Source organism: Apiospora hydei (genome assembly GCF_038363865.1).
Source record: "Apiospora hydei strain CBS 114990 chromosome Unknown utg000007l_segment0_segment0, whole genome shotgun sequence".
Lineage (NCBI taxonomy): Eukaryota > Fungi > Ascomycota > Sordariomycetes > Amphisphaeriales > Apiosporaceae > Apiospora > Apiospora hydei.
Genome location: NW_027117366.1, coordinates 3,265,168 through 3,286,134, shown reverse-complemented (window position 1 = coordinate 3,286,134; position 20,967 = coordinate 3,265,168). Strand labels below are relative to the sequence as shown.

At 53.8% G+C, this 20,967-nt stretch overlaps 6 protein-coding genes across 6 annotated transcripts; 3 read left to right on the top strand and 3 right to left on the bottom strand.

Annotated features, from left to right (window-relative positions):
* Positions 1-973: 973 nt before the first annotated feature.
* On the top strand, positions 974-4,447 carry PG997_010143 (ABC transporter; the record flags this gene model as incomplete). The annotated part of the gene is made up of 4 exons (XM_066814458.1): positions 974-1,137; positions 1,226-1,338; positions 1,417-1,710; positions 1,776-4,447. 4 exons carry the CDS (start codon positions 974-976, stop codon positions 4,445-4,447), a joined length of 3,243 nt encoding a protein of 1,080 aa, XP_066666420.1.
* A 664-nt stretch (positions 4,448-5,111) lies between these two features.
* On the bottom strand, positions 5,112-6,102 carry PG997_010142 (uncharacterized protein; the record flags this gene model as incomplete). The annotated part of the gene is made up of 2 exons (XM_066814457.1): positions 5,112-5,974; positions 6,027-6,102. 2 exons carry the CDS (start codon positions 6,100-6,102, stop codon positions 5,112-5,114), a joined length of 939 nt encoding a protein of 312 aa, XP_066666419.1.
* A 618-nt stretch (positions 6,103-6,720) lies between these two features.
* PG997_010141 (GTP-binding family protein) lies at positions 6,721-8,930 on the top strand (the record flags this gene model as incomplete). Its single annotated transcript, XM_066814456.1, has 4 exons — positions 6,721-7,401; positions 7,471-7,644; positions 7,986-8,548; positions 8,609-8,930. The coding sequence occupies 4 exons, from the start codon at positions 6,721-6,723 to the stop codon at positions 8,928-8,930; spliced, it is 1,740 nt and encodes a 579-aa protein (XP_066666418.1).
* Positions 8,931-10,200: 1,270 nt separating this feature from the next.
* Positions 10,201-11,481, top strand: PG997_010140 (uncharacterized protein; the record flags this gene model as incomplete). The annotated part of the gene is made up of 2 exons (XM_066814455.1): positions 10,201-10,459; positions 10,580-11,481. The coding sequence occupies 2 exons, from the start codon at positions 10,201-10,203 to the stop codon at positions 11,479-11,481; spliced, it is 1,161 nt and encodes a 386-aa protein (XP_066666417.1).
* Positions 11,482-11,902: 421 nt separating this feature from the next.
* Positions 11,903-13,116, bottom strand: PG997_010139 (uncharacterized protein; the record flags this gene model as incomplete). The annotated part of the gene is made up of 2 exons (XM_066814454.1): positions 11,903-12,451; positions 12,508-13,116. The coding sequence occupies 2 exons, from the start codon at positions 13,114-13,116 to the stop codon at positions 11,903-11,905; spliced, it is 1,158 nt and encodes a 385-aa protein (XP_066666416.1).
* Positions 13,117-14,129: 1,013 nt separating this feature from the next.
* PG997_010138 (uncharacterized protein) lies at positions 14,130-16,837 on the bottom strand (the record flags this gene model as incomplete). The annotated part of the gene is made up of 4 exons (XM_066814453.1): positions 14,130-15,536; positions 15,608-16,432; positions 16,579-16,706; positions 16,819-16,837. 4 exons carry the CDS (start codon positions 16,835-16,837, stop codon positions 14,130-14,132), a joined length of 2,379 nt encoding a protein of 792 aa, XP_066666415.1.
* Between the last annotated feature and the right edge of the window lie 4,130 nt (positions 16,838-20,967).

The following is a 20,967-nucleotide window of genomic DNA, read 5'->3' as shown; positions in this document are numbered from 1 at the left end:
CCTGCCTGCCTGCCTGCGCTGGAAGAAAGAAAGACAAGACGCGTGCACTGGTTCGCCCGTCCTCGCAATCGGATCCAGCCACCTGACCCTCCACTAGGTGGTCCTTAGTATTAATCAATCAATGAGGTTGACTGACCAACCTCATCTCCGCCGTCTTCTAGTCGCAATCTAGCAACCATTTCTTTTTGAACTATCGTTGAGTCATTATTCCTAGAGTGAACAGAGTATTTCATGACGTATTGGATAAACCGCGAAACAAGTAGCTATTGAGACGAGTTACTTCATCCAAATCCAGGTAGGCTGGTTGGGTTGACAGTCGAGGTCTGCCAGGCGGGAGGCGTCAGCTCCAAGGTTACCTCCTACCTTCTTTAGTGGACGAGCGCCCTATCGCGTTATCGCCCGCAGTCTGAGTCTGGCCATTGCCTGCCAAGGTACCCGTAACCCGCGCAAGCCGCTTCGGCCTAGCGTGTGCCCGCCAACCAAGACAGGCAAGAGGGAACCAAAGAGAGTCAGAGCCAGTGTCATCGGCCAGTTTTAGTCGCCTCAAGTGTTGTTTGGATCTCGGCTGCATCCCGTGGGGAAGGAAGGTTATTCTGTCCCTTGTCTTTTTGGGACCAAAGTTGCTCTCTCTCTTCCCAAACCTTCCTTCAACTACCCTTTTTTGATATATGAAACTTCTGCACCCGTTCGATTGCATTTGAAACTTGCAGCCGATCCGAATTGCAGGCACCTTGCCAGCTGCAGTGTGTCGTGCACCAGCAACAAACAGCAACAGAGGCAGCCGGTTGTCGCAAGCAGTTCCGTATCAGCTCCATATCATATCAGTAGGATCCATAATACCGCAACACTCGTTCCTGAACAACAAACCCAACCTCTTTAACCTCTCAACATCCGATTTCGCATCTCGCATCTGCCATCCTATCATCCTGGAGCTCTCAACCCCATTCAAAGCAGTGTCGTGGTGATGGCCAGCATGTCGCCGCCGGGCATACTGAAGACGGCGCTGGCGCTGGGCTTCCTGTTGTCGTCCGCTATCGCACCGTCTCTCGTCATGGCTCAGACCAACTACACGCAGGTCGATATGATGCGGGCACAGCTTGCGCTGATGGGCGGTCGATCCGACGATTGCCCTCCTTGGTGAGTGCGCCCTTTTTGATGCAGCCTTCCCTCCGGTAGCCTTTCCAGCTAAAGTGGCGCAAGCTGATCGTTGACTCGTAATCCATAGCTTCAACTGCCTTCTACCCGCCTACACCTGCGGCCAGTATGCCCCGTGCAAGGAATACAACGGAAAGTGCGATTGCCCCCCGGGCTTTGGAGGCGATGATTGCATAGAGCCCAGTATGTACCACCGCGACGATGCTTCAGCTCTTTTCCTCCTGCAAGTAACGACCCGGTGCTAATGTTTGGAATCTATAGCTTGCGGCTCGCTGGCCCGAGGCAAAGACCGACCGATGCGACAGGGCGACACGTGCGAATGCGACGAGGGCTGGACTGGCATCAACTGCAACATCTGTACCGAGAACAAGGCCTGTAACGCGCTCATGGAGACCGACGATGATGGCGGAGTCTGCTACCAAACTGGCGACGTCGTCAAGCAGAACTACCAGATGTGCGACATCACCAATGCTAAGATCTTGAGTATGCTCGAAGGCAAAGTTCCTCAAGCCACCTTCTCCTGCCAGAAGGAAGACGGCTTGTGTGATTTCCAGTGTACGTCCATGGCCTCTAGACACGCGTCATCTTTGCGATGCTTCTGCTAATAATTGTTTGAATAGTCTGGATCGACCGCGTCGAATCTTTCTACTGCCATCTTACCGAATGCGAGGCCCACGCCGATCTCAACGAAGGAACGAACAGCACATATTATAAATGTGCGAGTGCGCAGTGTTCTTGCGTTCCTGGGCGCATGCTCTGCGGCCAACAAGGTTCCATCGACCTGACAGACATGTTGAAGGAAGAAATCCATGGACCAGCTAGCTTCTCCTGCGAGCAGAAGAAGAACGGCGACAACCAGTGCAAGTTCAAGGAGCCGGCATTGGATCAGCTCACCCAAGACGTGTTTGGAGACCCCAGCATTGAGCTCAACTGCCGATCTGGTGAATGCCTACACATAACCGAGGTTCCTGGCTACGAACGTCCCGTCAAGAAGATCAACACGCCTCTCATCGCTGGCGTTATCGCAGGATGCTCACTCTTCTTGGTGGCTGTTATCTTTGGGGTCTGGTATCTGTCTCGCCGGTCCTTCAAGTATAGCCAGATCTCCCTCGACGACTCCGACGACGAAGCGATGAAGCTCATGGCAGACCACAAGCCGGCATCGCTGTACTTTGAAAATGTGGCTTATGACCTGAATGGAAAGCGTATTCTTGACAACGTTCAGGGTGTAGCACATCCGGGAGAGATCATGGCCATCATGGGCGCGTCAGGGGCCGGCAAGACCACCTTCCTCGATATACTAGCTCGCAAGAACAAGCGTGGCGAGGTTAGTGGCGACTTCTACGTCAACGGAGAGAAGGTTACGGATACCGACTACAAGAACGTTATTGGCTTCGTTGATCAAGAGGACACTATGCTCCCCACGCTTACGGTACACGAAACTATCTTGATCTCGGCTCTGCTTCGACTACCCGCAGGAATGGGGCGGGCCGCGAAAGAGCAGCGGGTATGGGAAGTCGAGAAGCAACTCGGCATCTATCACATCCGTGACTCGCTGATCGGATCTGAGGAAGGCAAAGGTCGCGGTATCTCAGGTGGCGAGAAGCGACGTGTCGGTATCGCGTGTGAGCTCGTTACCAGCCCGTCGATCCTTTTCCTCGATGAACCCACCAGCGGCTTGGATGCCTACAATGCGTACAACGTCGTCGAATGTCTCGTGACCCTGGCCAAGACATACAAGCGAACGGTCATATTCACTATCCATCAACCTCGCTCCAACATTGTGGCATTGTTTGACCGCTTGATGCTCTTGGCTAAGGGAAAGACTGTGTACTCGGGATCCTTTGCTCACTGCCAGGAATACTTCGACAGCATTGGATACGCGTGCCCTCCCGGCTTCAATATTGCCGACTACCTAGTAGATCTGACCATGCACGCCGGTATATCTGAACCCTACGATGATGGAACGCTCAATGCGGACAGCGCCAGCGTAGGCCCCAGCAGCACTACCGCCGTCAAGTCAATTGCCAGTATTTCCGGCAACAGCACTGCAGGCGATAGCATCTCTACGGATCCGTCGTCAAGCCGGCCGAGGAACAAGCGCAGGGATTCTGTCAAACAGAAGCAAGACCGCGACCTCTACACTCGCAGGAAGAATACGATCGATACTGCAGCATCATCGGATGTGGAAGAGGAGATTGGTGCCTATAAGCTCCGAGCTCAACCCCCGCCTCAAATTCATGTGGAAGAGGCTCACGACTTGCCACCGTCTGCCTCAGCTGGCACAGACCTGGATGTTCTATTTCAAGCCTATTTCGAATCCGACATTGCGGCCAACACGCACGATGAAATCCACCAAGCAATCGAAAACGCCCAAGCTGTCAATGGTCAAAATGGATACTCACCGGAGGGTCCCAACATCTTCACTAGTGCTATTGGCAAAGGCTACGCTCGTCCCAGCTACCTGAGACAGTTCGTGATTTTGTCAGGACGTACTTGGAAGAACTTGTACCGGAATCCACTGCTGATGCTGATGCATTACGCGGTCGCTATTCTACTTGCCGTCCTCTCGGGTTTCCTGTTCTATGGCCTTACTGATGACATCCCTGGTTTCCAGAACCGTCTGGGTTTGTTCTTCTTCCTGCTTGCCCTATTCGGATTCAGCACATTGACTACCCTTAATGTGTTTGCATCGGAACGCCTCCTTATCGTTCGCGAAAGAGCCAATGGCTACTACACGCCCATTACTTATTTCGCCGCCAAGGTGCTCTTCGACATTGTTCCCCTGCGTATCATCCCGCCGATCCTGATGGGTATCATTATCTACCCTATGACCGGCCTCGTCGCAGATGCAGAGCACTTCTTCACTTTCATTCTGATTCTTGTCCTCTTCAACTTGGCCGCGGCGGCAATCTGCCTCTTTATCGGTATTGTTTGCAAGGACGGCAGCGTTGCCAACTTGGTCGGCTCGTTGGTCATGCTCTTCTCTTTGCTATTTGCCGGCCTGCTGCTCAACCACGATGCTATCCCTGCCTCGGCTCTCTGGCTCCAGTCGCTGTCCATCTTCCACTACGGCTTCGAGGGCTTGATCGTCAATGAGGTAGTGAAACTCAACCTTGTCGACCAGAAGTACGGCCTGGATATCCGGGTGCCTGGTGCTGTCATCTTGAGCAGCTTTGGTTTTAACAACGGGGCCCTCTGGTGGGATGTCATAAACCTAGGTATCTTTGCCGGGGTCTTCGTCATCCTGGCCTACGTCGCCATGCACCTTTTGCTTGTCGAGAAGCGGTGATCAGATACATGGGTGATCACTTTGGGTTGCTTAGAGATGGTATTGTAGGATAGATCTGCATTTCGAGGCAGTTTCGCCTGTAGCATGTTTAGGGGCGAAGACCGAGGAAGATCAGCGGCAGAGGGCTTTTCTTATGTTGATGTAGGCATACGAAGAAGGCAGCAAATACACTGCCTGTCATGTGAGTTTGAGATTGCGATTGCTTATCATGGGACTGGCGTTCCATGGGGTTGATTTGTCCATAGGCTCGGTCGATCTGTCAAGGTAGACCAATCAATGCATACCATAAGGGTTTTTACATAGGCAAACAAGTCAGAGGGAATTCTTTTTACTTTTATGTATAGGTATGTACAGGTGTAATGCACGATTAGTACGACAAACCAGCCATACCCATATGCTATTGCGGTAATGATACAGTACATGCTTCGCTCCGCCCGGCCCATCTATTGAGTTCCCCCTGATGCCAATATACACATTCTTTTGCCTCGCTCGTACACCCGCTAGCAAGTCGTGAAAGATCGTATCCCGTGTTCTGCATGACCGTGTGCTATGTCATAGCACAGTACATAGTTTCGGGGGTAATCACGACTCGCTGCCCATCGCACCCGAACTGCCAGGCTGTTTGTTTTTATGATGTATTCTTCTTGTCTGTTGCCGGTCGTACTTAGTCGGTGCCCGCGTCGCTCATGGGGCCGCCCGTGAGCTCCTCGGCGATCTTGCGGTGGCGCTGCAAGGTGCGGTTGGCGTTGTCGCTCCTGACGACGCGGTTGCTGGTGCCCATGGCCTCGCCCATCATCTGAGTGACGGTGAGGGGGGCGCCGTCGATGTCCCAGACGCTGGCGGAGGGCATGCCCACGGAGGTCTTGTCGGCGAAGTAGTCCGGGCGGAACTGCTCCTCGACGGCCTTCTCGAGGTCGGCCTCGGTCACGATGAAGTCGCGGGCGGCCATGTAGAGCTGCTGCAGGGCGTCGCGGCGGGACTGGGACTTGGCCTCGACGACGGCGCGGGTGCGGGCCTGGGCCTCGAGGGCGTGGTCGAGGCGGTCCGGGTCCTGCGGGACCTGGGTCGCCAGGACCGAGGCGGGCACGGTGGGCGCGGTCAGGCGGTCCGACTCGTGCGGGGGCGCGTTCATGGCGGCGCGGTTCTCGAGGTCGTGGCGGCGGGCGCGCTCCTTGCGGCCGGCCGTGGTGCGCTGCGTGCGCGTCCAGAGGGCGGCGAGGCCCTCCTCCATGTTGCGGCGGCGGCCCGCGGCCATGCGGCGCTTCCAGGCCTCGCCTTCGGAACTGGTCGGGGCCAGGGCCTTTTCGGACGTGGGCGGCGGCGCGGACTTTTGGAGCCACTCGGCGGACGTCTTGGGGAGCTCGCCCTTGCGCTGCTTGAAGATCTGGCGCGGCACGGGCAGGTGGCCCTTGTAGGAGAGCGGGGAGCGGCGCTGGTCTTCGACGGCTTGCGAGAGCGGGGGTCGGGATGTTGATGTAGAGGGGGGACTCGGGGGGTATCCTTTGGGCGGCGGGGTTCGTCGAGGTGCTGCTGAAGGTGCGGATGGCTGCCGCGGCCGTTGTCGTCGTGGTGGACGTACGCATTAGTGAGGAGGAGTTGGCGTTGGCCGTCGTGGTGGCTGCCCGGCAGAGGGCCCGCTGCATTGTGGGAGCCATTGCGATGTTGGGGTGCGACCGCAATCGGTCACGGAATCTAGAGACGAATTGGTATCTCGCAGGAATTGGCCTCTTTAGCGATTGAACGTCGGGGTCCGAGTCGGAAGATATGGAGATTCGAGATCTTGACTTTCGGCTCCCAATCGTCAGTATCTAACCTAGCTGGCCGCAAAAAGTTCAAGACCCGAAAATCGATACTAACCTACCTAGCTGGTTGTGGCTTACGTGCGCTCTGCTGGAGCGCTTGATTGGCTCAATTGAAACCGCTCAACAGGGGTCCACAGTGTCCCTCGCATTGGGGTCCGATGTGGCTGAATGGGTTTTCGTCTGATGCAGATAAGATCTAGGCAAGTGGTCGGAGGCTGGGCGGCAGAATAAAATTCCAGGCGGTCAAAAAGTTCTGGCCAGTGGTGGGGTCTGTCCGACAGCTCCCAGAACATTTGCCAATTCCTATTTTCCCATCTACCTTGAGCCGCAAAATCTTTCATTACTCCTTCACTATACAAGCTGCAGAGTCTCGAGGTCTTGTTTCTCGCCTTGACTTGCAATCTCTTTCTTTCCCCTTCCCCTATTACTCCCTTCTTTAGGAAGTGCTACTCTTGAAGAACTTCAATCATCATGGGTACCGGCAAGAAAGAACAGAGCCGGCGGGAACGCCAGGGCAAAACGGGCGACGGCTTCGGCAACCTCAAGGTCAAGGGCGAGAACTTCTACCGCTCGGCCAAGCGGGTGAAGGCGCTCAACGTGCGCACCCACGGCCTGGCCCAGCGCAACGCCGCCGGCCAGATCACCCAGGCCGCCGCCCACCAGAGCCGCGACGTCCCGACCGCGCGCGTCGAGCCGAACCGCAAGTGGTTCTCCAACACCCGCGTCATCTCGCAGGACTCGCTCGCCTCGTTCCGCGACGCCGTCGAGAACTCGGCCAAGGACCCCTACCAGGTCCTCCTCAAGACCAACAAGCTGCCCATGTCCCTCATCCGCGACGGCGGCTCCGAGCTCAACGGGCTCAAGCAGCACCAGGCCAAGATGACCATCGAGACGTCGCCCTTTGCCGAGGTCTTTGGGCCCAAGGCGTCGCGGAAGCGCGTCAAGATTGGCGCGAGCAGCATTGAGGATCTCGCTGGAGGTGCCGATAAGGCGATGGACACATACCAAGAGCGCATGGAACAGGCTCGTCTGCTCAGCGGACAGTCCAATGAGTTCGAGGATGGCGGTGCTGATGCCCGTCCTTCCGAGCACGGTCAGGTGTCTATGAACAGCGAGCCTGTGTTTGACAAGGGCCAGAGCAAGCGTATTTGGGTAAGTAAAACCAACCATGGTGTCACCTCCTGATTTTCTTCTTCAAAAGCTAACCCAAGTGCCCCACAGAACGAGTTGTACAAGGTTATTGACTCCTCCGATGTTCTTCTTCATGTCTTGGACGCTCGTGACCCTCTCGGAACCCGGTGCCGAAGTGTCGAGAAGTATATCAAGGAGGAGGCACCTCACAAGCATCTTATCTTCGTCTTGAACAAGGTCGACCTGGTACCTACCAAAGTTTGTGTAAGTTTGCTTTTTCGCCTCTCTATTGCACCTCGTGACAAAACCCCAATGCGTTGAAGTCAGGATGTCTACCGCAAATTTCGATTTGCTCAGTGGTAGGGACCCGTTACGTCATTGGGAGAGTAATATCGAACTCAAGCTTGTTGTCCTTGGATGACAGGTTGGTTGAACTTCGTCTTGAAGTTCCTCCGCGCAGATCGCCCAGTGCCATTGAGTTGAACCTGCTCCGTCCTTTTGGATGGCTTGTAGCAGTGTTCTTAGACATGACACGCACATCTCTACACCAAACATGAATGTTTCTACAACACAACTTGTAAACAAATGCTAATATCCAAGCATAGGCTCAATGGGTGAAAGCGTTGAGCAAGGAGTACCCCACACTCGCCTTCCGAAGCTCCATCACGAATTCCTTCGGAAAGGGTTCGTTGATCCAACTGTTGCGCCAGTTCAGCATCCTCCACAGCGATCGCAAGCAAATCTCCGTCGGCCTGGTCGGATACCCATCCGTGGGCAAGAGCAGTGTCATCAACACTCTGAGGGCCAAGGCTGTGGCCAAGGTCTCTCCCACTCCTGGTGAAACCAAGGTCTGGCAATACATCACGCTGATGAAGCGTATTTACTTGATTGATTGCCCCGGTATTGTGCCGCCCAGCTCCACCGATACACCCGAAGACTTGCTGCTTCGTGGCGTGGTCAGACTGGAGAAGGTTGAGCAGCCCGAGCAGTACATCCGAGCTGTCCTCGATCGCGTCAAGCCGCACCACGCTGAAAGGACATACCAAATCCAAGGCTGGGGCGAAGACTACACGAGGTTCCTGGAGCTTCTCGCGCGGAAGTCTGGACGTCTGCTCAAGGGCGGAGAGCCTGATGTTGACAGTGTGGCCAAGATGGTATTGAACGATTTGTAAGTTTCATCGCAATCAACCTTTCTCTTGGGAAAACCACAAGACTAACAAGATATCAGCACTCGTGGTCGTCTACCATGGTTCACACCTCCACCTCACGTCGAGACAGAGGAAGGCGACATCAAGGAAGGTCGTCAAGGAAGACTGGGCGAGATGCCCAGGAAGAGAAAATATGAGCCTGAAGTTGTTCCTGCTACAGCAGCAGTGGATGATGACGGCGAAAGTGCCGATGAGGATGAGGTCGAGGTTGAAGCTAAACAGAAGGATGTGGATGAGGTATCCTTTGATGGGTTCGATGATGACAGTGACAGTGACAACGAAGCCATCGAAGAAGCCAAGCAGGAGGCGGTGAAGAAGGCCAAGGTTGGCAAGAAGGCTTGAGAAAGAGATGATACCCCTTGATGATTTGAGTGACGACGATTACCCTCTGGACAGACCATCTAGGCAGCGGCAACCTTGGCGACTTATTATCTTGAGTCTACGAGGTTTGCTGTGCCATCTGGCCATGCGCTGCGCCGAGTATGGGAACTGCGTGCGTGCAACGATCTGCAACAGAGACTTGCCTACGGAAGGCACCAAGCTCTTGTTGCTGCCGCCGCAGTTTTGCTGCCTCGGATAGGACATGCAAGTGCCATCACAATGCACCCATACGCAGTTGACTTGGTGAGCCCAGTAGCGCTTTGAGGCCCCGGCCCGCGGTAGCCATATGCTCTTCCTGCATGGATGCAAGACGCCTCCGGCAACGAGATAGAAATGAGAATAAACCATACAAACAACATTGACTTACTTGATTGAATGTGAGATGCCCTCCAGTTGCGAAAAACACTCCGCAAGTACCTCATGTAGGTAGTTTTCCTGCTCTGACTTCAGTTTGTAAACAGGGTCTAGTTATGTTGAATTGATCTACCACTGACGGTCAAATACAAACATTTCAACTGTCCCTATGGCTGTTCGTTCTGTCAGCGCCTCATTCACTTCCTGCTACCTACTAACAATGTTCGTCGTCGCACTTGTCCACATCGCCTTAGCAAACATTTTACATATCTACCGCAGACTTGGTGCTTGCGAACGCTAGAATCTTGTAGTCGCATCCTAGCAGTTCCTCAAAATTGAAATGCTTCTGCCTTTGGCTTCGAAGCCGCCTCGCTGTTCCGTTCATAGCCATTGCGTATTACCACCAAATGCCTCATCACTAATTGTCATTGTATCACAGAATGAGCTACGTAATAAGCCATCGTCGCTGCTGCGCAAGTAGCGACCAGCCTGTTTTGAACGGCCTGTAGTGCCATGTCGTTCTTTCCCTCGATGCTGTAGATAATCTGGCTCCTTGACCAGCTCCTTCCTCAAGTAATGCAAGCTGGCTTCAGCAGATTCCAGACCAAGTAAATAGCTGTCAAATGACTTCGGCCTCTCTCATTTCTTCCTCATCCAATCCAACAACCCCCTCTTACATCCTCTCCCAACACTGTTCACTTCGTCTATGGTCATTTCAATTCGAAATCATTGAGATCATCTCACCATCCTTTCCTGGAGCCTTTAATATCACGCCGAAGGTTTCCTGTCCATTCGCTTGCACCAGTCTTCTTCTTTCTGGATCGAACGCTATCTCTTTCTCGTATTGCCACCTCGTCACTCAGTGCTTCTTCTCAAGATGCTGGCACACCTCTCTCTGCTTGCCACCGGCGGACTCTTCGTCTTGCTAGGCCAAGGCAACCCTATTAATTCCCGTTCCAATGCCGGCTGCAGCTTTCACCTCACTATCAATGCAGGCGGTAGCCCTCCTGCTACGTACTCCGTCGGCCAAATTGGCGATGGCCTCTGCCGGGCTAGAGGCGACTTGGAGGCATCGACTTTTACTTGGTTCGGAGATGCCTTTGTGGACCAGCAGGGTCGTGGCTGTTGGTGGACTCGTGAGTATTCTGGCCTCTTCTGCCAACTCTTCCCTTCAACGCCATGCACAACAATGCTGCAACTCAATACCTTGCGTGCTCTATCTTGATCAGACTTCGCTAACTAAGATGGTTTCTAAGCCCCCACGTCGGTGCTTCAGTGTGATCCTAGTCAGCAGCTGAGCCACGGCTTCGAAATCGGCTGCGATGGCAACGTGACCTTCTCTGGGCAGTCCACCTTCTTCGCTTGTAAGACTGACGATAGTGCCAACATCTACCTCGAGCCCAACGGTGCCCAATGCCAACCAGTCACCCTCGCGTCTGACGGCTGCCAATCGACCTGCTACGTCTCCAGTTCTCCTCCCCTTTCCGACGGTTCTTCCCGCGAGCATGTTGCGGGCCCCGAGCAAGCCTCCCCAGTCAGAAATTCTTCCACAGCTGACGATCAGCCATCTCCCCTCTCGCCACCGGCCAAAGACTGCCCCGCCAACATCATCTGGTCTCCCTTCGAGAAACCGCAGATGATGATACCCGTCGACCGCTCCAACCCCTCCAAGGCCTATGGCCCCTCGCTTCTCGGCCAGATCACGCAGAACTTCTCGACCGTGTTCAACGTCGACATTCCGGCCTCGTACGCCGGCAAGAGCTGCAAGGTCTTCTTCTCGCTCCCTACGATGGAACAATTGTCCTCCAGCAACGGGACGGAGACCTACTACCTTTCGGGCAGCGGCGGCGTTGCGTTTTCCAGGATGGCGAACCCGGCGACGATGGGCACAACCTGGGAGGACATCTTTGGCGGTGATGAAAACACCGGTCTGTTTTCTTCATCCAATAGCAGCAGTGGCGGTAGCCTGGGTGGTGCTACGGCGCTGGGTCAGACGACTCTTACCCCGGGCTACACGTATGTGGTCGATCGGTTTGCGTGCCCTGCGGGTCAGACGCTTACCTATCTCATCACGGAGCCGGATGAGGAGGATACCTACTTGGTGTACATACAGGGCGACGTTCCTGTTGCGTTGGGGTTGTTCATGTCGACTTGTTGATCTGTGTATATGCTATATGCATGAGTGCAGGCTTGTCTTATGAAATTGATGGGTGGCTTCTTCTATTGTTATTTTCTTAGGTTCTTCCACAAGTGTGAAGGGCATTGGTGGTGGTATCATATATGTTACCTTAGCTTGTAATCCGTAGCATCGATGGTTACTCTACCTTGTTTACTTAGAATACCTGGTGGAGGCAGTTTACACCTTAATGACAATTCAACTTGGTTTACACTCACTTCATGGTAAAAAACGTTACATAGTCACAAGAAAAGCAGTTCCGGGTTAATGCCAGTCCAATTCTCAATCGATTTTTATATCCTACAACACCGCCAATTTTCATCTGAGAAACCCCCTTTCTCCCACCTTCTTCAGTGATTTCCTCTTTTTTTTGTTGTTTTCTGTTTTTCTTTTTGGTGGCTTCTTAGCACACCGGGAAGCGTTGGGCATAGATGCCCTCGATGCCGTGCAGGTCGGCGATGGCCTGCATATCGACGAGGCAGAACGCGGCGGGGTGGAAGACCCCGCCGGTCTCCTCGTCGATCCAGGCCCATCGGCCCTCCTCGGCGGCCCAGCCCCAGCTGGCCCTCTGGCGGACCATGGTGCCGCCCTCGTTGGCCTCGAGCAGGGTGCCGCGGCCGGCGACGAAGAGGACTGGCCGGCCGCCCGCACCGGAAGCGCCCGCGTCCATGGCGGCGGCGACCTCGGCGACCGCGATGGTCTGCCAGCAGCGGCGGAAGCGCAGCCGGGCCAGCTCGGCGCGCTCGCCGGGGGTGGTGGCGAGGGCGAGCTGGGCCCGGTACTGCGGGTCCTGCTCGAAGCCGCGCATGACCTGCTCGACGCCGCCCAGCACGGCGTCGGCGTCGATGGTGAGGGGGTTGCCCTCGGCGTCGCGGGGCTGGATGGTGGGGGTGGTGGGCGAGGCGGGCTGGGGCTCCCAACGAGCGGCGACGACGGGCTTTTCCAACAGGGACTGCGGCAGGGGGCATCGGCTTTGGCGCTGGTTCCTCCGAAGACGTTGGCTGGTACGTCGTAGTTGAAGGTGACGACGTTGGCCGGGATATTGTTGTTGCCAGGACCAGAAGTAGTGCCGCCAGAGACGTTGTTGGGCGAAACACCAGAGGTTACAGCAGTGCCTTGGGTACTGGAGGCCGCAGCCTCGGATACAGGGACGAAGTTTCCGCTGCTGCGCAGGTCGGTGTTCAGGTCATCCGCAGGCCAGGTGATCCACTCATCCCAAGACCAGGCGTCACCACCAGCAGCGGCAGGGGCAGTAGTCGACGAAGAAGGAGCCTGTGCTTCGGTTCCGGAAGGCATGGTGGCAACGGGGTTCATGGGAGCAGCGGTGGTCGTGGGGACAGCTGTGACGTCCGTCACTTCTCCTCTGGCAGCAGCCTGGCGCAGGTAGTCGTTGATCCAGTCGTGCTCCGACGCGGTCAGGGGTCCGGAGACGTCGCCGGGGACCCAGAAGCTGGTCGGGTCGTCGTGAGGCGGGATGCTGTACTCGATGACGCTGGCGCTGCCGGTCTCGGGGTCGACGACGAGCTGCGGCATACTGGTGGCGAGCGACAGAGGGTTCAGGGAGGGCTCGGCTGGAGCAGAAACAGGAGCAGGGGCGACGGTGGGCTGGATCAGCATGTCGTCTTGGCCGATGGTGTACGGCGGGACGATGGGCTCGGGACGCTGGTGCGGTCGGCGAGGGGGCTGAGTGAGCTGGGGGGGGCAGTGGGACGCGGATGGCTTCCTGAGTCGCGACCGGTAGCGCTTGTGAAATCATGAGTAGGCAACTTCGGCGAAGAAGTAGCGACGGCGCTTGAGGAGTTACCCGGATCGGTACCAGCAGCACTTGTGAAACCATGAGCAGGAGACTTCCGCGAAGAAGGAAAGTTAGTGCTGGAAGAGTTGCCCAAATTCGTACCGGCAGCGCCTGTGAAAGCATAGGTAGGCGACTTCTGCGAAGAAGTAGTAGTGGCGCCGGGAGAGTTGCCCGAGTTGGTACCAGCAGTGCGTGTGAGACTGCGAGAAGGAGACTGCTGCGATGAAGTTACGTTAGCGATGGTATTGTCGCTTGAGGGGGCACTTGTAGTAGCGCTTGTAATTCCCTGGGTGGCAGCGGGAGCAAAAGAAGTATCAAGTTGGAAACGGAAGTCTGTAAAGCTGTGGTTCGTCTCCCGAGCTTGTCTCTCTCTGAGTGCAAACTCCTCGGATGGTCGAAGGTAACCCGGGTTACTGGGGTTGGCCTGGCTGGTCTGCTGAAGTGTCAGACCAGTATTGGGGTCTGGCATGTTGGGATTGGTCCAGGGGATCCGAGGAGCTTGCTGCTGCTGAGCCGGTCCAGTATATCCATGCTGGTACTGCGAAGCCGGTGCATTGTGACCATGCTGGTACTGGGAACCCTGCGTATTGTAGCCGTGTTGATATTGGGAACCCTTTGCATTGTAGCCGTGCTGGTACTGAGAAGCCGGACCACTGTGGCCATGCTGGTACTGCGATCCCGGTGCACTGTAGCCATGCTGGCACTGGGACGCCTGTCCATTGTACCCGTGCTGGTACAGCGAGCCGGCATTGTAATTGTAGTTGTAGGGGTAATTGTAAGGCTGGGGAGCGTTGTAACCGTTGAAAGGCTGACGAGGGGTACTGACACTGCCATTCTAGGGCCGTCTAATATTTCCCATGTCACGGTTCGGTGGCTGCTGGGGCCGGTGGTGGGCGCTGCCGATGGGCTGGAAGCCTCGCGTGAGGTCCATCGCGGTGCCAGGAGCAAGAACGTCTTGTCCATGGTAGCCGGTCGTGGGAGGGCGTGAAGGTGATGCACGGAAAGCGTTGGCAATGGCAATATCTCGGAGCCTGGCATGGTCATGGAATCTGGTGTTCAATCGCTTGGGGGTATTGTGTCCGCCGCTTGCTCGGCTTCCGCGTCCTCCGGAGCCTCCATGGCCACCTCGGCCTCCGTAACCGCTGCCGCCGCGGCCGGGTGATGAGTTGTTACCCTGAAGAGGCATGGTTGTTGTGTCACCGGTGTCTCCGTCGCTCTCTGAAGAGTCTTCGTCTGTGTAGGGCTGCAAAGCAGTGAATGGTTGTGACAAGGACAAAGGATCGGTGAAGACAAGTTGCGATGTGGAGGTTGTGTAGGGAAGAAGAGATTCTGTGGGTACACCGGGTGAAGGCCAATTTTCACAAGAGGTATTGGCAGCGGTGGCAGAATTGTGAGGGTCTTCTGGAATCGTGGTAGGGTTGAGAATGTTCTGTTGTCCGGTTGAGATATTGGCAATATTGTGAAAGCCTTGCGGAATCGTGTTAGGGTTAGGGCGATCCGTTTGCTGGGCCGTAATATTGGTCAAGTCATGAAAGCCTTCTGGAATGGTGTTAGGGTCAGAAAGATATTGCTGCCAGGTTGAAGTATTGTTGCTGCTAGGCACCGACTGATTGTCATGCTGCTGTGTGCCTGAGGAGCTGCCGGGTTGCTCAGGAGGCATCTGGGAATTCTCACGAGGAGCTTGGGCCGCCTCTCTAATACTCTCAGCACTGCTCTGAGCTTGCTGAGGCTGTTGGACTGCTCCCCCAGGTCCATCGTCCGGGTCATCATCATTGTCTGAGTCACCGCCATCATCATCGTCGTCCGACTCAATGTCTTCCATGCTCTCATCTTCGTCTTCGTCTGAATCGATGTCTTCCATGTTCTCATCTTCGTCTTCGTCCGAGCTATCATCGAGGAAATCGTCGAGTGGATGGCCGGCTAGATTGCCAGCTGTAAGTCTTCCGTCCTCGCCGACTACATGACCGCTTGGCTGCTGCGCAAAGTTGGCTGCCTGTTGCGCCAACTGACTCAACCGAGTCTCCCTTCTCTCGGTTACGGACATCTCGTAGTAGTGGGCTGGCACTGAGTCCGGCTTGTTATCAGGGGTAACAATGTTGGCAGCGTCAATGTACAGATAGGGGGTGCAATCAGGTCGGTAGACGTGCCACAGTCTGTTGAACCGAAGGGAAGCCTCGTCAGTGAACCGAAGGGAAGCCTCGTCAGTGATGCCACACCTGCGCCAGTATCGCAGAGCCACGTTCTGGTGCCAGGTCCAATACGCCTGATCCCTGGTTCCGGGGGGACTGTGACAAAAGGATCGTGAATAGGCACAAGCAGGTGCATCCAAGCTTGTGCGTTGTCGCGGCGAATCCAGGCGCACTTGGGTAACAGGCCACACGTCTGTGCTGCGACAATGAAGCGTTTGATCAGCCAGTTCTTTGACTCCTCCGTATGCAATTCACTGTGATGCCGAAGCAGGTCGCCTTTGACGGTGAGTAGGTGGACCCAGGTTTGTACGTTGCCAGCGTGTATATCCGGTTCATCGGGCAATACTCCTAGTCGCTTCCAGCCATCCAATAGGACGCCAATTACTTCGAGTCGTTGTACTTGCTGAGTGACAGGCGACAGCTGGTAGTCTCGCGGCTGGGTCCAGAATTGTGTGATGTCAGAGGCCACAATGTGATTGTAGGCCTGCTTTGGGACAACGTCCTCGAGGCTTTGGTAAGCCGAGCGGATGTCTTTTACAGGTAAGACAACGAGGGGAATGTCGTTAAACAGGCCGTAACGAACGGTCTGCGAGACGTCGCGCCACTGCTCGAAACCCTGATCGATGTCGTATACCGGCGCGATTGCACGGAAGTATTCCTCTTCGTGCAAGTTTGGGCTTAGGACAAGTTCATTGACGAAGTCGGAGATTGCTGCGTGATGTTCTTGGGATATGTCTAGATGCAGGTTAGCATGCTTGCTGGCAGGACTTTCCATTCTTGGGAACTTACTGTTTGCGTTCTCCAGCTCGTCGCTCTTGCCGATCGGCTCTTCGCCCCTGTGATCGTCGTCACCTTCGGCAAGGTAACCTCCGCAGTAGCCTTGATCGTAATGTCTCTCGCCGTTGTCGCTCTGCTCGTCGCCAGGACTGCCAGATGTCTCCTTGTCCAGCTGTGTATGAGATTAGCTCATCTGACAATTTGTGTTTTTTGAAATCTGGTAAACGTCGTCTTTGTTCAAGAACAAGACAGACGTCTCGCCTTTGAGAAAGAAGAAGAAGTGGCATGATGTTTCTGAAGAGATGAAAGTTAACTAACCTGATGCTCGGGGTACAACTGCTCCAGGGACGGCGAGTCTTGTTCGACTTGGTCATCCGAGTCGGGTTCGAGCTGGTCCAGTTGGTGGTAGACCCGAGGAAGCTTGGCGAAGAATCGCTGGTGGTGGTCTGGCCAAGATGTCAGTGGTTTGGATGTTATAAGTTGTTGACGAGTTGATGGAAATTAATTCGTGACGGTGTGATGCTGAGATGTGCTGTCGCGCGGTCGGGATTCAAGTACGCGACCACATCTGCGGCATTGTGGGAATGTGGAAGGATGAGGTTATGTGAAGTGATAAGTACTGTAGGAGAGTACGAATGTAGTAGAAGTATGGATGTGGGAGAATTACGTCTGGGGGAGCAGTGGATGTAGGAGAAGAGAAGTACGCCTATGGCAGAAATACGACTGTGGGAGAAGAGAAGTATGGGTGTGAGAGAAGGACAACTGTGGTAGAAGTACAACTGTGGGAGGAGTATGGTTGTGTGAGAAGTACGACTGTTGGAGAGGTACGGATATGGGAGGAGTATGGCTGTGAGAAAAGTATGCATGTGGGAGACGTATGGATGTAGTATGAGAGTATGAGGGCGGTGGATATGGTGGAGGCCAGCAAGCGTCAAAAGTCCTCAACGGCTCGTCGGCATCGAATACGCTTCGGACCGTGTATGGAGTCTTTGATGAGCTCGTGGGTTGTTTCCGACACTCACCATCGTCTGACGACTCAGAAAGGGAGGATGAGGTTGAGTTCACCTCAACCTCGTCTGCCTTTCCGGCCTGGACAGGCACTCATGATGAGCGCCGGCCAGCAGGCGCGTCTTTGATGATATAAGTGAGTGCCGATGATTTGTTGATGGAAAGCGACAAAGGATTCGTGAATGAAAGGCACTGGGGAGCGCCCAAGGGCGTGTACATACCGTTGTTGGTCGCCATCGTGGTGGTGAGTCTACCAAAGAAATAAATATTAGTTGACAGTCGTTCTCATAAGACGATGGAAGTGTTAATCGCGTTCCCTGACCGTTCGCGATGGAGTTGCGCGCGGTCGAAGGCGGCGATGACATGGGGGAACTCACTCTCTCGAGATGGTGTTGATGATGGCGGTTTGTTGGAAGAGGGAAGGTCAAGTTCAAAGCTTTTCTGCAAAGTGAGATTCAATAACTACCTAGCTACGCAACTACTTGACGCCGATTGTTACAGGCGGTTCAGTGCCATCTGGGCCGGTATAAGCCTGCCGTAGGTGATCCGATTGTTGCTCTGCAGGCGAGCTCCGAGCTTTTAGGCGCCTGACTGAGCTTCTCAGGCGCCTAGAAGCTCGGACAGCGGGGGAGGACTCGGTGTTCTTAAGAAGGTCAAAGTCTTTAGGCCCTGGATGAAGTATCTGGATTCGCCTTGCGACTACTAGGACGTAGCTATATTGAAAAGGTCAAGCTGGAACATATATTGGAGGAGGCCGCAATATATATACAGTCGTAACGAGGCCAAAATGCCCTTCGTATAGTTGAAGATGTCCCTCTTCAGGGTTTTATTGTGTGGTTAGTTGAAGCGCAGCCTCGGATGCTCATAGCATTGGAATCTCAACGAGGTGGTAGACAACACCAGCTTAAAGTCCGAACACTCGGCGACTGTTGGGATGAGAGTCGATAAACCTAACAATGTAGCCAGTTGAGCACGACTCTCGGGGCCAACACCTGAGAGAGAACCAGCCCCCATTGAAGCCATGATATTAGACCTACGGTATCGCATAAGGGAGTTCGTTTTCTCGACGAATTTGGCCACATTGGCATGGGGTTGGGATCCAAGATAACGGGGACCGAGCATGCAACAGGGAGATTGCTCGCCTTCAGAGACACTCGTCAGCCCGGTATCGGGGCAACCTATCTCCTGTGAGAAACAGTTGTGGCGGAAGAGGATGCCTAGAGATATCGCCATGTCCTGACAACCTACTCAAGTGGCGGCCAAGTTCCGGGGTTTGAATACTACACCAATGCATGTCATAACTTGAGTTCAGTTTGCTTGGTTTTGAGTCACTTGCTTCTGCTGGCCTGTGATGGTATGGGTCGAAAGCAAAAGAACAAAACAAAGTATGTCATAAGTTGGCTTACCGTGCTTTCCGGCTCACATTATCACAAGTTGTCTTATCAGATTCCAGTTTGGTAGAAAAAAGAATGCGAGATGAGAAATCCTGGTGGCTTGAGCCTTATTTCGGCGATGTGTGTTTCGCCAACATGCTGGCTTGTTTTGCGTTAGCTCACATCAAGTTGCCGAAAGTATGAAGGCGTAGAGTGACGGAATTAAATACAGCTGTTGCCATCCACTATCATATACAAAAGCCATCTGACCATGAGCGAGGAAATGGTAACCTGCAGTTTCTACGCTGGCTTCACAGGATCCGGTAGGCAGAAGTGGTTGAAGCATCGATGAGGAACATGACTCCATCTCGGGCATGATGCCGGGCACCCGAAATATGTCCATCAGACTACATTCTACCATACACGCAGCGCCACTGTGCGGATTAGTTCGAGGCTTCGGATACATATATGTACATACCGCACAACTTCCAACTCTGCTTTTCAACGTGGGGTTTTGTTTCCTCAAGAGGGGGACAGAGTGAGGGTATGCGTTCCTAGATATATATGAAGATTCGAAAAAGCCCACCCGCTTCTTCTCAACTCCGACATGAATTCCTACGTGCTGGAAGAATAAGGTGAATTGAGTTAGAATGAGTGCAAGAGGGACTGACTGTGGCAGGCCAAGAGCACAATTGCCCTTGTCGTACATAAACTCGGCACTTGGTCCAAGGGTGAGGTCGGCAGCTCACCGGGGCACGGTCCGAGGGGTGGGGCGGCATATGCATCTTGGCGGCAGGCGGCCGGGGCATTTCAATTCAGCTCCTCATTTGTCACACAACATAAAAGTCGGAAACTTCAGGCTGAATATCATCACTGCTATTGAGCTACCCCCTTAAGCTAAAGTGCTGAATATCTGGTTGGAGTACAGTGGTACAGTGCACCGAAATATGACCGACTGGCCAGTTCAAGTGCTAGCAAGTCCCTTCAGCCAACTGGTCTTGCTTCTGCCAAATACACTGTTTAGCCGCCGCTTGGATCATGCATCGATTTGGTACTGTACCGGTCAATCATATGTCAATCAAATATTCAGCACTTGAGGGGATAATAGCCATTTCTTCTTTCTTTTTTACCCGGTTTCGCTGCTGGAAAGTGCTGGTTGAAGGATTGAAATTTGGATGAGAAACCAGAATTTTGTTCTCGCAGGTATTTGGCGGTAGCCACCACCTTGAAGTGCATTTTACTTGGTACAGTTCTATCACCATTGGAAATTTGCTCTAACCCCCAAGTGTGGAGGGATTACCCTGCAGCTACCCTGTATTGTTGCCCTGTCGGTGTATGAAATATCTACAGCTTACATGGAGGGTTTTCTCGGTCTCTCATCCAACACCCAGAAGCTGAGCACGAGGGCTCCCGGTCCGATTAATCCAAATTACCCTCCATTACGCTCGCGAAATCTCTCATCTTCCTCTCAATTTTGGGACGCAGCTGACCAAAACTGTGGACGTACAGTGTCATGAGATCACGATATTGCGTTGCCTCATCGGGTCAGAAACCTCGCATGCGTCTCCAAAGACGTGACCTAGATAGCTGATTACGTGGCCTGTGATCACGAATATGATCTCGTATTTGAAGTTCTCTGTGAGTTCAGGAGCCCATACCAGGACGTTTGCGATGGTTTGGACAATCACGTTCGGGCATGCTCTCATTTGATCAAATTCATCTCCCTCCAACTGGTGCCGCACCTCATTGTCACCAATCTTCTGTCCTTCGAACAGCTGTTACCAGACTAGGGCTCAAACTAGCAAGCGGCGGACCTCCCATTTCCAACACCTCATCAGCACTGTTTCCAGGCGTCAAAGTGGCCAATTAGAACACTCTGTTAACACCGTTGGTACGATGATCAGCAATTCATGCTGTTGCAAATGGTCATCACAATAATTTCAACATTTTGAATATTTCTTGTCATTGTGCCAGAGTAACATAATATCGGGATAAATAGGTTGTAAAAATTCAATCATTTCTTTTCGACTCATACCGGCAGGCCGGCAGAAGCAAGTGACTCGACACCGAGCAGAAATTCAACACACTGAGACTCAAAAGAAGGTATGATTCAATTGCATCTTAAAGCTGTTGGTCATTCGATTTAATGTCAACACAGTGCCTGCATTCTGCTACCTAATGGGGACCCCCGCTTATGTATCGTAGAACAGTTCAAAGTAGGAAACGTGTGTGAATAGATGATTGGATCAGGTATCTAATCGCTTGTAAAACTGAATGTGTAAAATCTAAATATACATGTATGTGTGCGCCTGAACTCCGATACAAA